This window comes from Lagenorhynchus albirostris, chromosome 15 (genome assembly GCF_949774975.1).
Source record: "Lagenorhynchus albirostris chromosome 15, mLagAlb1.1, whole genome shotgun sequence".
Classification (NCBI taxonomy): domain Eukaryota; kingdom Metazoa; phylum Chordata; class Mammalia; order Artiodactyla; family Delphinidae; genus Lagenorhynchus; species Lagenorhynchus albirostris.
The window spans coordinates 32,012,709-32,030,792 of record NC_083109.1 but is presented as its reverse complement, the minus strand read 5'-3'; the positions used below and the strand labels follow the sequence as shown (position 1 = coordinate 32,030,792).

Here is an 18,084-nt window from a genome sequence, read left to right as displayed (position 1 = left end):
TTATAATTTTCTGCATACAGGTCTTTTGTCTCCTTAGGTAGGTTTATTTCCAGATATTTTATTCTTTTTGTTGCAATGGTAAATGAGAGTGTTTTCTTGATTTCACTTTCAGATTTTTCATCATTAGTGTATAGGAATGCAAGAGATTTCTGTGCATTAATTTTGTATCCTGCCACTTTACCAAATTCATTGATTAGCTCTAGTAGTTTTCTGTAGCATCTTTAGGATTCTCAATGTACAGTATCATGTCATCTGCAAAACAGTGACAGCTTTACTTCTCTTTTCCGATTTGGATTCTTTTATTTCTTTTTCTTCTCTGATTGCTGTGGCTAAAACTTCCAAAACTATGTTGAATAAGAGTGGTGAGAGTGGGCAACCTTGTCTTATTCCTGATCTTAGTGGAAATGCTTTCAGTTTTTCACCATTGAGGATGATATTGGCTGTGGGTTTGTCATATATGGCCTTTATTATGTTGAGGAAAGTTCCCTCTATGCCTACTTTCTGCAGGGTTTTTATCATAAATGGGTGTTGAATTTTGTCAAAAGCTTTCTCTGCATCTTTTGAGATGATCATATGGTTTTTCTCCTTCAACTTGTTAATATGGTGTATCACATTGATTGATTTGCGTATATTGAAGAATCCTTGCATTCCTGGAATAAACCCCACTTGATCATGGTGTATGATCCTTTTAATGTGCTGTTGGATTCTGTTTGCTAGTATTTTGTTGAGGATTTTTGCATCTATGTTCATCAGTGATATTGGCCTATAGTTTTCTTTGTGACATATTTGTCTGGTTTTGGTATCAGTGTGATGGTGGCCTTGTAGAATGAGTTTGGGAGTGTTCCTCTCTCTGCTATATTTTGGAAGAGTTTGAGAAGGATAGGTGTTAGCTCTTCTTTAAATGTTTGATAGAATTTGCCTGTGAAGCCATCTGGTCCTGAGCTTTTGTTTGTTGGAAGATTTTTAATCACAGTTTCAATTTCAGTGCTTGTGATTGGTCTGTTCATATTTTCTATTTCTTCCTGATTCAGTCTTGGCAGGTTGTGCATTTCTAAGAATTTGTCCATTTCTTCCAGGTTGTCCATTTTATTGGCAGAGTTGCTTGTAGTAATCTCTCATGATCTTTTGTATTTCTGCAGTGTCATTTGTTACTTCTTTTTCATTTCTAATTCTATTGATATGAGTCTTCTCCCTTTTTTTTTTGATGAGTCTGGCTAATGGTTTATCAATTTTGTTTATCTTCTCAAAGAACCAGCTTTTAGTTTTATTGATCTTTGCTATCGTTTCCTTCATTTCTTTTCCATTTATTTCTGATCTGATCTTTATGATTTCTTTCCTTCTGCTAACTTTGGCGTTTTTTTGTTCTTCTTTCTCTAATTGCTTTAGGTGCAAGGTTAGGTTGTTCATTCGAGATGTTTCCTGTTTCTTAAGGTAGGATTGTATTGCTATAAACTTCCCTCTTAAACTGCTTTTGCTGCATCCCATAGGTTTTGGGTCGTTGTGTGTCCATTGTCGTTTGTTTCTAGGTATTTTTTTATTTTCTCTTTGATTTCTTCAGTGATCACTTCGTTATTAAGTAGTGTATTGTTTAGCCTCCATAGTTTGTATTTTTTACAGATCTTTTCCTGTAATTGATATCTAGTCTCATAGCATTGTGGTCGGAAAAGATACTTGATACAATTTCAATTTTCTTAAATTTACCAAGGCTTGATTTATGACCCAAGATATGATCTATCCTGGAGAATATTCCATGAGCACTTGAGAAAATAGTGTATTCTGTTGTTTTTGGATGGAATGTCCTATAAATATCAATTAAATCCGTCTATTTAATGTATCATTTAAAGCTTGTGTTTCCTTATTTGCTTTTTTTTGGATGATCTGTCCATTGGTGAAAGTGGGGTGTTAAAGTCCCCTACTATGAATGTGTTACTGTCGATTTCCCCTTTTATGGCTGTTAGTATTTGCCTTATGTATTGAGGTGCTCCTTTGTTGGGTGCATAAATATTTACAATAGTTATTTTTCCTTCTTGGATCGATCCCTTGATCATTATGTAGTGTCCTTCTTTGTCTCTTCTAATAATCTTTATTTTAAAGTCTATTTTGTCTGATATGAGAATTGCTACTCCAGCTTTCTTTTGGTTTCCATTTCCATGGAATATCTTTTTCCATCCCCTCACTTTCAGTCTGTATGTGTCTCTAGGTCTGAATTGGGTCTCTTGTAGACAGCATATATATGGGTCTTGTTCATGTATCCATTCAGCCAATCTGTGTCTTTTGGTGGGAGCATTTAATCCATTTATATTTAAGGTAATTATCGATATGTATGTTCCTATTCCCATTTTCTAAATTGTTTTGGGTTATTGTAGGTCTTTTCCTTCTCTTGTGTTTCTTGCCTAGAGAAGTTCCTGTAGCACTTGTTGTAAAGCTGGTTTGGTGGTGCTGAACTCTCTCAGCTTTTGCTTGTCTGTAAAGGTTTTAATTTCTCCATCAAATCTGAATGAGATCCTTGCTGGGTAGAGTAATCTTGGTTGTAGCTTTTTCTCCTTCATCACTTTAAATATGTCCTGCCAGTCCCTTCTGGCTTGCAGACTTGCTGCTGAAAGATCAGCTGTTAACCTTATGGGGATTCCGTTGTGTGTTATTTGTTGTTTTTCCCTTGCTGCTTTTAATATGTTTTCTTTGTATTTAATTTTTTTTTTTTTTTTGTGCTACGCGGGCCTCTCACTGCTGCAGCCTCTTCCACCGGGGAGCACAGGCTCCAGACGCACAGGCCCAGCGGCCGTGGCCCACAGGCCTGGCCGCTCTGTGGCATTTGGGATCCTCCCGGACCAGGGCACGAACCCTTGTCCCCTGCATCGGCAGGCGGACTCTCAACCACTGCCCCACCAGGGAAGCCCTGTATTTAATTTTTGACAGTTTGATTAATATGTGTCTTGGCATGTTTCTCCTTGTATTTACCCTGTATGGGACTCTCTATGCTTCCTGGACTTGATTAACTATTTCCTTTCCCATATTAGGGAAGTTTTCAACTATAATCTCTTCAAATATTTTCTCAGTTCCTTTCTTTTTCTCTTCTTCTTCTGGAACCCCTATAACTTGAATGTTGGTGCATTTAATGTTGTTCCAGAGGTCTCTGAGACTGTCCTCAGTTCTTTTCATTCTTTTTTCTTTAGTCTGCTCTGCAGTAGTTATTTCCACTATTTTATCTTCCAGGTTACTTATCCGTTCTTCTGCCTCGGTTATTCTGCTATTGATCCCATCTAGAGTATTTTTAATTTCATTTATTGTGTTGTTCATCGTTGCTTGTTTCATCTTTAGTTCTTCTAGGTCCTTGTTAAACGTTTCTTGCATTTTCTCTATTCTATTTCCAAGATTTTGGATCATCTTTACTATCATTACTCTGAATTCTTTTTCAGGTAGACTGCCTGTTTCCTCTTCATTTGTTAGGTCTGGTGGGTTTTTATCTTGCTCCTTCATCTTCTGTGTGTTTTTCTATCTTCTCATTTTGCTTATCTTACTGTGTTTGGGGTCTCCTTTTTGCAGGCTGCAGGTTCGTAGTTCCCGTTGTTTTTGGTGTCTGTCCCCAGTGGGTAAGGTTGGTTCAGTGGGTTGTGTAGGCTTCCTGGTGGAGGGGACTAGTGCCTGTGTTCTGGTGGATGAGGCTGGATCTTGTCTTTCTGGTGGGCAGGTCCACGTCTGGTGGTGTATTTTGGGGTGTCTGTGGACTTATTATGATTTTAGGCAACCTTTGTGCTAATGGGTGGGGTTGTGTTTCTGTCTTGCTAGTTGTTTGTCATAGGGTGTCCAGCACTGTAGCTTGCTGGTCGTTGAGTGAAGCTGGGTGCTGGTGTTGAGATGGAGATCTCTGGGAGATTTTCGCCATTTGATATTATGTGGAGCTGGGAGGTCTCTTGTGGACCAGTGTCCTGAAGTTGGCTCTCCCACCTCAGAGGCACAGCACTGACTCCTGGCTGCAGCACCAAGAGCCTTTCATCCACACGGCTCAGAATAAAAGGGAGAAAAAGTAGAAAGAAAGAAGGAAGGAAGGAAGGAAGAAAGGAAGAAAAGCAAGAAAGAGGATAAAATAAAATAAAGTAAGATAAAACAAAATAAAGTTATTAAAATAAATAATTATTAAGAAAAAAATGTTTTTAAAGAAAAAAAAAAGGACGGATAGAAGAACCCTAGGACAAATGGTGACAGCAAAGCTATACAGACAAAATCTCACACAGAAGCATACACATACACACTCACAAAAAGAGGAAAAGGAGAAAAAATAATAAATCTTGCTCTCAATGTCCACCTCCTCAATTTGGGATGATTCGTTGTCTATTCAGGTATTCCACAGATGCAGGGTACATCAAGTTGACTGTGGAGCTTTAATCTGATGCTTCTGAGGTTGCTGGGAGAGATTTCCCTTTCTCTTCTTTGTTCGCACAGCTCCTGGGGCTCAGCTTTGGATTTGGCCCCGCCTCTGCGTGTAGGCCCCTGAGGGCGTCTGTTCTTCGCTCAGACAGGATGGGGTTAAAGGAGCAGCTGCTTCGGGGGCTCTGTCTCACTCAGGCCGGGGGAGGGAGGGGTGCGGATGTGGAGCGAGCCTGCGGCGGCAGAGGCTGGCGGGACGTTGCACCAGCCTGAGGTGCGCAGTGCGTTCTCCCGGGGAAGTTGTCCCTGGATCCTGGGACCCAGGCAGTGGCGGGCTGCACAGGCTTCCCGGAAGGGAGGTGTGGAGAGTGACCTGTGCTCGCACACAGGCTTCTTGTTGGCGGCAGCAGCAGCCTTAGCGTCTCATGCCCGTTTCTGGGGTCCGCGCTGTTAGCCGCGGCTCGCGCTCGTCTCTGGAGCTCCTTTAAGCAGCGCTCTTAATCCCCTCTCCTCGCGCACCAGGAAAACAAAGAGGTAAGAAAAAGTCTCTTGCCTCTTCGGCAGGTCCAGACTTTCCCCCAGACTCCCTCCCGGCTATCCATGGTGCACTAACCCCCTGCAGGCTGTGTTCACACCTCCAACTCCAGTCCTCTCCCTGCGCTCTGACGGAAGTCCGAGCCTCAGCTCCCAGCCCCGCCCGCCCCGCGGGGTGAGCAGACAAGCCTCTTGGGCTGGAGTGCCGGTCGGCACCGATCCTCTGTACGGGAATCTCTCCGCTTTGCCCTCCGCACCCCTGTTGCTGTGCTCTCCTCCGTGGCTCCGAAGCTTTCCCCCTCCGCCACCCGCAGTCTCCACCCGCGAAGGGGCTTCCTAGCGTGTGGAAACTTTTCCTCCTTCACAGCTCCCTCCCGCTGGTGCAGGACCCGTTCCTATTCTTTTGTCTCTGTTTATTCTTTTTTCTTTTGCCCTACCCAGGTACGTGGGGAATTTCTTGCCTTTTGAGAGGTCTGAGGTCTTCTGCCAGCGTTCAGTAGATGTTCTGTAGGAGTTTTCCCACGTGTAGATGTATTTCTGGTGTATCTGTGGGGAGGAAGGTGATCTCCGCGTCTTACTCTTCCGCCATCTTCCCGATTGATGATGCCCTCACCTTAACTGCCATCTTCAGCTAAAGACAAAAGAGGATGTTGGGGGTAGTGATTTGGGACTTCAGGGGAGGAAGGCAATTCACATGGAGATGGAAAACAAACGTTTGGTAAACAAATGTTTGCTGGGCCTGCAAAGACAGTGTGACACAGGGTGGACTCTGATCTCTAAGAGTTTCCCTCACCACATTTAGCCCATATTCTTTGCAGATGTCTCTGGTGATAACTCTAGTCCAGTAATAAGCCCGCTATCTAAATTCTTTAGGCAGTTAGGGGAAAAGGCAGAGTTTCTTCCTGAGTTTTTTGACTGAAAAATTGTTCACAACCTAAAAGTTTAGATTTATGTTTTATTCAGCGAATATTCTTAGGACTTCAAGCCTGGAAGGTAGGATCTCAAGTAACCCTGAGAGAAATGCTCTGAGGAGGCAAAGGGGGAGCTAGGATACATAGGAGTTTTGCAACAAAGGGCAGGTAGTTTGAATGTCAAAAGATTATTGTTAATTAAAGAAAACCAGATATCCCAAGTTAAGGAATTTAGCTCTTTTCTGTGTATGGGAAGATGCAAGAGTCTGGGCTCATTGAAATCATTACTTTGATAGGAACCTCAGCTATTTGGGGCCAGTATCCTGTGTTTTCACCTCCTGAGTTTCCTCAGGGGTCACCGTGGGGAGTGGCTGCAGTGTAATGGCTGCTAGATGGCAGGTGTTCTTTTCCGTCCTGAGTCCCCTTAGAGCTAACCAGCTCACCATCGCCTGTGGCTGCAATCTCTGATGACCGTGATATCCTTTGTTTACTGATATAGCAGGCTGTATTTCATTTATCAGTCTTTTGGGGCTTGATTGTTTTCAGCATGCCAGAGACATTCGGGGGTAGCAAGTTTTGCTCCCCTACAATGACAGTGGTGGAGCTGGGGTTTGAACCTAGGAGTCTGTGCTCTGAACTTTGTCACTGTACTGCTTCTTGGTAAATTATGCATCATGTTTTTCCCCCAGCAGGAAATACTGTTTTTATAAAATATATTTTTGAGGAAGCTGTAGGTGCTGTAGCATAGGTCCGGAAGAGGGTACTCTGTGCACACTGCCACATTCCAGGTCCAAGCAGACAGAGCTCATCTTCCCCTTCCTTCTCAGACTCCAGGGCCCTGAAGTCCCTGCAGGAAGACACCCCACAACTGATGCGCACACGCAGTGATGTTGGGGTACGTCGTCGTGGCAATGTGAGGACACCCAGCGACCAGCGGCGAATCAGACGCCACCGCTTCTCCATCAACGGCCATTTCTACAACCACAAGGTAGAGGCGATAGGGTGGCAGGGGGCAAGCGCCAGCTCCAGTGGGGGCAAAACCCCTTCCTGGCCAGCTGCCACCTCAGGGCTGCAGACTCCTGGGAAGCCACTCAGTCTTTGGGTCGTGAGTGGGCTGCAGGCTCTGCTGGCTCTGAGAGAGATAAGGGCCTCCTGATCAGGAGCCCTCCTAAATGATGGTGTTGTAGGAAAAAATGGGGTGCAAGAGGATGGTCATGTCCTAGGTCTCAGGTGAGTCCGGTGGCCCCAAGGCAATGGGTCGTTCTGGAATATGAGAGCAGCCCTGGGCTGTGGGGGTGATTAGTTTTTATGGGCTGGGTAATTTCATAGGCTAGTAAGTGGGAGGAGTATTCTGTCTTGGAGAAGGGGTGGGGATTTCCATGAATTGGGCCACCACCCACTTTTTGGCCTTCTATGGTCGACCTCGGAACTGTCATGGCACCAGTGGGTGTGTCATTTAGATGCTAATGTATTACAATGAGTGTATAATGAGGTGAAGGTCTACTGGAAGTCAAATCTTCTGCCATCTTGGGCCTAGTAGGTTCTAACCAGTTTTTGTGGTATCCTGTTCTTAATGGCTGTGTCATTCTTTTAATGGTTGTGCCCTGCCCCCTTTCTTCCTGGCTCAGTGGGTGAGATGCGAGATGACCCCACAAACAGCCCTCATCAGAAACCCCCCATCCATGTGTTACTCTCTTTCTGCACCATGTGCCTCCAGCTGCTATGTGGCCTGACTTCTCTGTGAGTTAAGGGCTGCCCTGAAACAGAGCTGCAGAACTCAGATCACCCACCCCACCCCAAGCTAGCTGACTCTTCTTCCTTCCTGCTGCTTGGTTTGAATCTGGCCCCAGAAACAAGTGCATCATGGAAGAGTGGTCACAGACCTCCTCATGTTGAAGTCGTAGTAGAAGGGGCTTTGTGCATGTTTTATTTGGAGGGAGTGCCTCCCTTATCTGGTCCTCTTTCCCTCCTCAGCGCTGCCGTTTGGCAAGCTCAGATCCCTCAAGCCTTCTGCGGTGGGGTGGGTGCGAGCTCCTGAGCTAGGCAAAGCCCAGGGCTCTTTACTGACATCAAAGCCCAATGCTTCTATGTTGTAAGGGACAGAGGACTCTCAGGGAGCACAGGTTGAGTGCCATTGTCCCTGTCCCTTTACCCCAGGTAACAGGGCCAGGACACCTGGGTTTTAGTGCCCTATCCTTGTCTGTACACCCACTCTGAGCTGGACCCCTCTATTGACAGACGTCGGTGTTCACGCCGGCCTATGGCTCCATCACCAATGTCCGCATCAACAGCACCATGACCACTCCACAGGTCCTGAAGTTGCTGCTCAACAAATTTAAGGCAAGTTCCCTCTGCTGGCTGGCCTCAGACAGTGGCATGTGTGCCTTGGGGCCCCAGAAGTGTAGAGGTGGGGGCTATGGAGAGTGTGTGGTAAGGGGGGCACAGGGCAGAGAGGGTTTAGGTTCTTTAGACCCCACGACATCAGCATCACCTGGGAGCTTGTTAGAAAAGTAGGTTCTCAGGCCCCCCTCTCCCCCAGATCAGACCCACTGAAGTGGAAACTCGGAAATGAGACCAGGGAACCTATTCCACAAGGCTTACTGGGATTCTGGTGCCACTGAAGCCTGAGAAGCACCAGCCCTCAGGTGCTTTATGGGCCTCCAGAGAAGGACCCTGGACCTGATGACTGGTTCAGGGCTCCGTGCACATATCGACTTCTGTGCATTTGGGGAACCTACTTTGATGAGCCTTCAATAGATGTGAAAATTATAGTGCATGAGTGTTTTTGAAGTCCTGTTGCTCTGTATGTTTTCCACAATACCCTTCTAAGGCTTTTGGAAACCAGGTATTCTTATTTCTAACAGAAGCCAGTGTGTCCTAGTGGTTTAAAGCATAGGCTCTGGGTTTGAATCTCTATCTATCACCTGCTGGTTGGAGGAGTTGGACAAGTGACTTAAGCTCCCTGTGCTTCTGCCTCACCATCTGTGAAATAAGGTTAACAGGACCCCATTACTGGTGTCAACTGAAAAAAAATTGCACAACCTAAAAGTTGAGAGTTATGTTTTATTCAGCGAATATTCTTAGGACTTCAAACCCAGAAGGCAGCATCTCAAGTAACCCTGAGAGGACTGCTCCAAGGAGGTGAAGGGGAAGCTAGGATACATAGGAGTTTTGCAACAAAGGGCAGGTAGTCTGAATGTCAAAAGGTTATTGTTAATTAAAGAAAATCAGATATCTCAAGTTAAGGAATTTAGCGTTTTCCTACATATGGAAAGATGCAAGAGTCTGGGCTCACTGAAATCATTCCTTTGATACACACCTTAGCTATTGGGGGCCAGTATCCTGTTTTCTCACCCTGAGTTTCCTCAGGGCTCACCGTTGGGAGTGGCTGCAGTCTGATGGCTGCAAGATGGCAGGTATTCTTTGTTTCTTTCCTGAGTCGTCTCAGGGCTCACCAGCTCACCATCGGAGGTGGCTGCAATTGCTGATGACTGTGACATCCTTTGTTTACTGATATGGCAAGCAATATTTTATTTCTCACTGGGTTGTCATGTTAGATGAGTTAAAACATGTAGAGTTTGTTAGAACGGTGCCTGGCATGGTGCAATAAATGTTAGCTCTTATTACCTATTATTATTGATAATGTTACCACCCCATTTCCTCACCACCTTTAAATGCTGTAGATAAATAGCCCTCCCCTCAAAAGAGCCTATCATTTATTTAGCTTTGCAGTGTTCAAGAAGAAGAAATGGCCACAGTTAGGATATGTAAATATATGCTTTCAGCAAGTATCTTTTGCTCCTTCCTGATTCAGATTGAGAACTCAGCGGAAGAGTTTGCTTTGTATGTGGTCCATACCAGTGGTGGTAAGTATAAAGAACACAGTATACTTAAAACTTTTAATTAACTCAAAATAGCAAGTTAAAAAAAAAATCTCTGCCTCATTTGCTTGTTGCTTGGGTTTTGGAAACTTCCAAATGTTGTTTGCCTCCAAGGCTGGTGAGCTTGCTGGATGAGTCCACCGGGGAATGCCATGTATGGTCAGTAAACTAACCCTAAAACATAACTGCCTATTAAAAAAAGAACTGGATTTTCTCAAAGCACAGAGAAAACCAGATTCTCCAATGCAGCATCTTCCAAAGGGCTTGAGGCATGGAAGTATTGTTGAGGGGTAGGGGAGCGGTAACATTTGCTTTGAACTGTTGAATTGTTCGTTTACAAATCAGTCTCCTGACTTGTATGGCTACATCTCCTGAGGTGCCTGGTCCATTTGGGCCCTTGAGTTGACAACCACTTAAGGTGAGAAAGACCTCAGGCAACTCAGGGCTGCTCCTGGCTGTGTGTGGTTCCAGAGAAGCAGAAGCTGAAGAACACTGATTACCCCCTGATTGCCCGGATCCTCCAGGGCCCATGTGAGCAAGTCTCCAAAGTGTTCCTTATGGAGAAGGACCAGGTGGAGGAAGTCACCTATGATGTGAGTCCCTTTTCAGTCAGATGTCTGTCCCCGGAGGGTGGGGTTTTGGTTGGGTAAACTACAACTGGGGTATAGCTTGGCTTTTTGACCAATGACCAGGCCCTGTTTTGTTGCTATTTCTCAACACCAGGTTTTCTTGAAACAATAATGAATGCAGAAGCTAGGTTGAGGGTGTGCCCTGTGGGGGTTAACTGGAAGAAAGCTCAGGCACAAAATGATTTCCATAGAAGGAATAAATTTCTTGAGGCTTTCTGGGGTACTTAAGAGGGCTGAAAAGTTTCTGCAAACCTTTTCCAAGCAACTTCAAGGAGTTAGCAGTGATTTTATAGCTTTTGCTATAGCAACAAACTTCCCCAAGTCTTAGTCACTTACAACAGTAAACACTTACTTTCTTGCTCCAGATTCTGTAGGCTGGTAACAGCGGTTCTGCTTTAGATTGTGGGTTCAGTTCAGGTAGACATTGCATGTCTTATTCAGAGACCGAGGGTAAGAGGCAGTGGCTACCTAGGTATGCTTCTCATGGCAGATGGCTGGAATGCAAGAAACCATGTAAGCTCCTTTGAAGCCCCCACCTGGATTTTATGTATATCACATCCACACACCCATTCCATTGGCCAGAGCAAGTCACATAGCTGAGCCCACCATTAACAGCATGAAGAAACATACTTCTCCCACAGAGAAGAGTTGGTAGAACAGGGTGAGGGTTCTGGTGAGGGAGGAAGAGTGGCTGCTTAACTTCAGCTCACCTGGGAGCCACCCCCAGGCTTATAGCCTCTCAGGAGGCAGTTCACATTTGGATGCCTGTTTGAGCCTTGAGGCACAAATCATCATTCTGAGCCGTGGTTCCTTAATTTCTCTTAGGGGAGAGCAGAGAGGTTTATTGAATATTATGTGTTCCAGTCTTCTCCGCATGCCTGACAAGAGAAAGTGCTTTTCTATGTTTGACATCACCTCTCATGGATTGGATACATGAGATGAAAAATGAGAAGTTATGAGATGAAGTTATCATGTAAATGAAGTGATCTTCATCATAGACTCTATACCAGCCTTGAGAAGAATGAGGCTTGGCTCCTGCCTTTAAGGAAATCCCGGATTAGTGCAGAAATAGATTTCCCAAGGCTTTGTGCCTTATATGAGAGAGATGCCAAAAAAAATTAGAATAGTGCTGGGAGGGGTCTTGCACCCCAGACTTACTTTTTTCTCCCCAGGTGGCTCAGTATATAAAGTTTGAGATGCCTGTCCTTAAAAGCTTCATTCAGAAGCTCCAAGAGGAAGAAGATCGGGAAGTAAAGAAGCTGATGCGCAAGTAAGCATAGCCCCTGGGGTGGCTGGTTGGGTTTCTCCTGAGGCCTCAGTGAGAAGAGTCTCTGTTCAGGAACCTTGCAGGGGCTGTGAGGAGCTGCTGTCTGGGCCTGGGACTGTGTTCAGGGGGCTTCCCATTGACAATGCCAGATCTCAGATCTCAGGTGGGGACTTGAAACATCGGTGTGTTGGTCGTTCTGCTTCTCGTTCAACTTCTCATTTTGATGTGGGACATAAAATTGTTCCAAGGATTTCAGGAAGGTTGCCTCGGCAGTGGAAATTTGAGCAGAGTAACCCTAAAATCCCTTCCTCACATCCTTTCTCCCTTTTTAACATTTCTCTTCTGGAAATTGCATTTGGGTTGAAAAGTCCAGTACTAAAACTTCGTTCTGGGGAGGATTTTGTTATTTTTTGGTCATGTTTAGTCATAAAGTAGAGCTGCGTTTCATAGATATGGCAGAAAAATTGATTTTTTTGCCGCTAAAGTCAATGCTACATTTTCTGTGTTGATGATAATAATATGATAGCAGTTAACATTTATTGAACACTTACTATGTGCCAAACTTTAAAAATAGTTTTGCTGTGCAGTGCAAAGCCACGTTAGCCCTGCATAACAGTGCTCACTCCAGTATCTGAATTACCATAATTCAGGGAAGGGATGAAAAAACCATACTCACCACTAAGCCATGGACCTCCATGCCTGGTAGTTGCTATAGTGTCTTTGGCAAAATGCAGATACTGATATTAGATTGAACCTTATGAAGTTGTCATTTTTGTAGGCTCCCCCAAAGTGGTAAAAGTAATGGCAATTTCATACGGTCCAGCCTAGGTGAGGATTATATGATACTCTAGGCATAGTGCCTTGAGCATAGTAAGCACTCAACAAAGGGAATCCCTATTACTGTTCTTGTTATTTCACCTTCTCATTCTTCTTCTCCAGACTTTTTAATCATAGTAAAATAATTAGCTTGGAGTGAGCCTCTTCAGTCCCTTTCATCCTGTTGTGGAAATGAACACAAGTAACGAAGTGGTTCAAGAGTGGGCCAGTGAGAGAAGCAAAGGGTTGGGACACTTGGCCCACACTGTGACCCAAGTGATGGGGGAGGGTCATGAGAAGGAGTGTGTTGCTTTCTGCTCTCCACCGAAGCTGTTCTGTCCCCAGGTACACCGTGCTCCGGCTAATGATTCGGCAGAGGCTGGAGGAGATAGCCGAGACCCCAGCAACAATCTGAGCCACAGGGAGGGGATCCAGACGCCGTGGAGGGCATTGTTGACCTGAGAAGACTCACAGGAAGCTGGGCGCCTTCCATGGAAACGTTTAAATGCAAACCTTTCCAGCTCCCAAACCACCATGGAGAAGCCAGCAGACAACTAACTCCCTGACCCTTTTTTCCCTGCTCCTTTCCTTTACTCACGAGGACTTTCCATTTTTATTATAAGAGGAACCCAAAATGTGTGTGTGCACGTGTGTGTGCACATGGTACACATCCACATGCCCACATGATATATTCACATGCAATTCAATTCCAAGCAGCCAGCACAGGTGCTATGAGGCTGGCAGATATTCTGCTTGTGGGCAGGAAAATCAGAGGAGTCACCGATCTGAGGGGTTTTAGGTTGAAGAAAAGATTTCTCCCCTCAAGTGCCAGGGAGCAGCCATACATGTCTGCTTGTGTTTAGAAGGGGAAGTGGGCCCAGCAAACTCACCATTTGGGGTATTTTTATGTTAATAGATACTCTCCCTGTATCCCTAGGAAGGATCTGCAAGTGTGAGATCCTTGGCAGTTAACAAATTAATTAACAAACCATGCCCTTGGGGCAGTTCTGATGGAAAGAAAAAGATAAACCATCAGTGGGGTAGATGCAATAAGCCCACAGGTTTTTACACTGGAAACTTCAATTGTTTTAAATAACAAGGACATATGTGATGGTCTGTGTGGATGCCAGTAAAGAATGGATTCTGCCTCCGCCCCCACCTCCCTGGCTACCTCTAGGAGATAGGGGAGCCTGATGTTTGTCTCAGCATGCCAAGCTGATGACCCCAACTCTTTGGGGCCTCCCTGAGTTGAAAGAAGTATCTTATGAAACAGGCCTCACTGGTTTGTACATGGCGCCTGGTCTTGTATGGCTGGGAAGTTTCCCTCCTTAGAGAAATGTGGAGGCTCCTCGCAGAATGACAGGTGCCTGTAAACCCAGCCCATTTTCATATCCAGTGGTCTTCTTGCACTTGGAGCTGAGGCCCTGCGTTTGCAAAGTCAAGGCTTAATACTTTACAACCACTGGATTTTTGCAAGTTGCCCTCACGTCGTGTGTGGAGATGGACTCTAAGAATGAAGACTTGTCCTGCTACTGACCAAGTGTGGGGTTAAGGGATACTTCTTGGGCTGCCCCATGAGAGTGTGTAGATAGGATGGAGCTTCTCTCTCAGCTTCTCTGAGCAGCCACCTAGGTGATCTTTAGAGATATTCCAATGGAGGGGGAAGGGCAGGAAGAGTCTGTCCTTCTGGGCCCCCATTGGTAAGATCGCCAGGTAGCTCAGCTCCAGTACAACGGATACTGTTTGAAGAGCGACAGATAGATGCTTGGAGCAGGTGCCTGGCTGTGGAAGTCAACCAAGCAAGGCCAGAAGCTCCTAACACTGAGCCTTGTTGTGGTAGGGAAGCTCCCCATCTGTTCTCCACCTCTTCTCCAAAGAAGGTTTGGAGAGCTGGGCAGTTGAGGAAAGAAGAGCCACTGATCCGTGCCTGCAAGGACAGTGGACCTTTGCAGCAGAGCTGTTCCTGCCCAGGCACCCTTGCCCCCTACCTGCCCCTGTGGCTTCCATGTAGTCTCACTGTTAACTTTCAAAAGGATGGCATGCTGCTACCTGGCATTTTGCTGAGGGTCTCTTAGCAAGCTTACCTCCTCTGTGGGGAGCGCCACCAGCCCTGTGGGGGATGGACTGGAAATCTGGAGGGCCTTAGCCTCAATCATACACCTCAGTGGGCTTCTGCAAAATGCACAGAAAAAAATGGGGGCCCGGGGAGAGGCTTCCTTTGTTACAGATGGGAAAGGGCAGTTTTGTGAATGCAAACATACTTCCTGAGTTTTGCATTTGAGAAATGACTTGGAAAATTTTCTTCCGGTTATTTTTATTTTGAATGTTCAAAGCCTTTGTTGGCCCCAGTAATCTTCCTTGAGTGGCTAGGGAAAAAATTTTCCACAAAGCAAATTACTAATGGCTAACTTTTATTGGACAGCCATTTTTGGTTTATCAAAGTTCTCTTTAATTTGCACTAGCAATATGATAGTGGTAAATATGGGAGTGTTGCAAAATGTCAGATTTGCCAGATCACTTTCTCAGAAAGTGATACTGAGGTAGACTTGGCTTTTTAAAGATGGGGGGTTGGGATGGAATTGAGGGGAAATCGCATCTTACACGATACATTCCACTTAATGCAGGCCGCACTTTTCCATTTTGGCTCACCCTGTTTAGAAATCATTTCTCACGTACTAATGACCCAGTCAGGAATTTTGGAAAGGTTCTTTGAAATAGCAGCAACTGAAATAGAGACCCTCTGCTGTGATGTGGAGCTGGATTTTCTCACTGGTATCACATGGCCTTGCAGCTCTGAACTCCTGGACTGATTTGTGTGGGTTTATGTAATTGTGTGCAATGAACCTGAAATCGTGCGAAGAACAAAAAGGCCAATTTACAGGGTTTTTCCTCACTTGTGAAAAGCGGCATAGCCACATCTGAGTCTTTTTCCAGGGGCTTATGTTACAAGGTGATCAAATGAAGGAAAAACCTGAGTTTATCGTTGGGAAGGGGATCCAGTCCCCCTGGTGATGATGGAATTAAGCACAAGGTCACATTCTTAGTCATCACATTAGTGGGAAGGTGAGGAGTTAAATTTTGTGGTGGGGGGGAGTGGTTACCTTGGGGAGGGATTGAAAAGCACAAACAATAGGTTTGCCTGTGCAAACTGGTGAGGAATGTGTACACTGGTCTCCAGACTTGTGGACTTTGTGAGTTGAGGTTGAGGTGGAAGAATCTCGGATTAGCCACCTACCCCTGTGACAAATGCTGAGCCCTGAGGTTGAGGTTTTGGTCTGAGACTTCAAGGAGAAATATTTTCACCCTTCCCTCCTCTCTACCAGAAAGAAAACAATACTCTCTCCTAGGGACCTCCAGATAAAGACATTTTATCTCTGTAGATAAGACTTTAGGATATAAAGACCAAAACAAACAAACAAAAACACTCAAGAAACAAACTCTGTTCTCAGATGCAAACACGTCTTGGCAAGAATTCTTTTCTTTGGAGTTGGGCTGTTATTTCAGTGTTAGGAGGTTGGAAGGAGAAATGGACCAGAGAAAAGCAGGAAGCTCTCTTAAGGAAAGAGAAGCTCTCTTTAAAAAATAAAACTATTTCAAAGCTCTGTAGCACAGAGAACATGGTGCCATAGATACATCTCCAAGAGAAATTCCTATATGAACAAAGGAATTCCAGTGCCTCATAGTGACAAAACCATGATGTGAGGGCCAAGGTAGGAGGCAGAGATCTCCTTGAACACCTGTTGCAGCAGTACAGATTCTCGAGTCAAGCCTCTGAAAATTGTTTTACACAAAGTCTTGTTGGAGGCAGATGAGATGAAGAATGATCTCCTAGAGAGGTAAAAATAAAGACAAATATGGCACCCCTTCTTTCAGAGGGAATTGACAGTGTTTACCCTGTCATGGGAGGTCACAGCGCCCCCTGTGTTATAGCCAGGCACCAGACATGGGCAAGCTGTGAAAGGAGAGCCTCAGTTTTCCTGTGGAGTCTCCCCGGCGATTGCAGACCTGTTTCCCAGGCTGATGGTTCCTGGTGTGTTACTGCTAGTGTTTCTTAAGGGTTTCCTCACTTGATTTAGCTTTGTGAAGTATCTTTCTTCTTAATCATAACTTGCTTTTCGAGCAATGGTACATGACCTCGTTCAATGTTTGGTTCTGAAGTTATAAACTGATGTGTTTAGGTATCTTAATGTAACTTGGCAAGTCCTCAGTAGGGAGCTGTGAATTTCTGTAACATTTTGATATGTTTTAAAGCACCTGACTTAGATCTTGTTGAATAAAGCACTTTCAAAGAGAAGTCCCCGGCGGACAGGTGTGTGCGTGTCCGCTGCATTACAGGAGGGTTGGGGATGGGAAAGTGAAGGTGCATCCAGGAGACGCTTTGATTTTCTTTTCAGAGTTTATGGTTTGACTGGCACTCTGACTTGGTTCTAATGTTCCAAAAAGGAAGTGAAATGAGAAAATTCCCTTTGAATCTTGAGTTCAGGCCCTGGTGGAGCCAAGAATTGTAGAAACAGCTGGGGACAGCTATTCAGTGAGACTGGATTTTTGTCCTAACTCTACCCTTGGCTTGTTGGGGCCAATTCACTGAAACTTTTTCTAGGACTTGGTTTCCTCATCTGTAAAATGACCAAGCCACTGTCAGGGTTTGGGGACCTGGGCTTGCCTCTGTTGGAGGCACAACCCCCCAGGGGTTGCCAAGCCTAAGACCTTTAGACTAGGGCCCAAGTTCCACGCTATGGTGTGAGACAAGTGTGATGGTTAATTTTATGTGCAACTTGGCTAGGTCATGGTACCCAGATATTTGGTCAAACACTAGTCTGGGTGTTGCTGTGATGGTGTTTTTAGATGAGAGTAACATTTAAGTCAATAGACTTTGAGTAAAGCAAATTACCCTCCACAATGTGGGTGGGCCTCATCCAATCAATTGAAGGCTGTAACAGAAAAACACTGACTCACCTGAGGGAGAGGGAATTCTGCCTCCAGTCTGCCTTTGGACTTCAGCTGCAACATTGGCTCTTCTCTGGGCCTCCAGATTGCCAGCCTACCCTTCAGATTTTGGACTTCCCAGCTCTCACAATTGCATGAACCAGTTCCTTAAAGTAGATCCCTGTCATCTATCTATCTATCTATCTATCTATCATCTGTCTATCTATCATCTCTCTCCATCCTATTGGTTCTGTTTCTCTGGAGAACTCTAACACAGAGAGACGTTGTGTGGCTGGTTCATAACATTTAAATATGTGATTGACAGTTGTCTTTCTAGGAAATCTGGCCATGGAGCATAAAGAGTGACCAACATAATTTGGCCTCTAGAAAAAGGTAGCAACCAAGACAAGATTTTTATCAATGCCGCCGAACAATGCTTATAGGTACTTAAAAAGAGAGAAAAGTTTGGATAATGGTGGTTCCCCTTTAATTGTTGTTTTGATTTCTTACATTTAGAGTTTTCACTCCAAGCAGTAGCTTTTTAGGTGCTGAATTAACTAAACTAAGTGAAATAGATGAGGAGACACTTCCAAGGTAACACTTCCAAGGCAGTGAGGGTTTTGTACTGTACAGTATGTGGATGTAGGCAACATAAACAAAAGATAAATGGTCTGTTTGGGGCCCCACCAAGACCCCAAATCAGGCAGTAAACTTTATAGAATTTAAGAGTGCCTGAAGTCACCCAACAAATACTA

The 18,084-nt window shown here is 44.9% G+C and overlaps 1 protein-coding gene across 1 annotated transcript in view; it reads left to right on the top strand.

Annotated features, from left to right (window-relative positions):
• Positions 1-16,697, top strand: part of RASSF2 (Ras association domain family member 2) — a 48,753-nt gene extending 32,056 nt beyond the window's left edge. Inside the window, exons 7-12 of the mRNA XM_060124109.1 lie at positions 6,638-6,798; positions 8,049-8,150; positions 9,625-9,676; positions 10,163-10,284; positions 11,493-11,590; positions 12,749-16,697. Of these exons, the coding sequence (XP_059980092.1) occupies positions 6,638-6,798; positions 8,049-8,150; positions 9,625-9,676; positions 10,163-10,284; positions 11,493-11,590; positions 12,749-12,818 (605 nt within the window). The 3' untranslated portion in view covers positions 12,819-16,697. The remainder of the gene's footprint in view (positions 1-6,637; positions 6,799-8,048; positions 8,151-9,624; positions 9,677-10,162; positions 10,285-11,492; positions 11,591-12,748) is intronic.
• Positions 16,698-18,084: the final 1,387 nt, after the last annotated feature.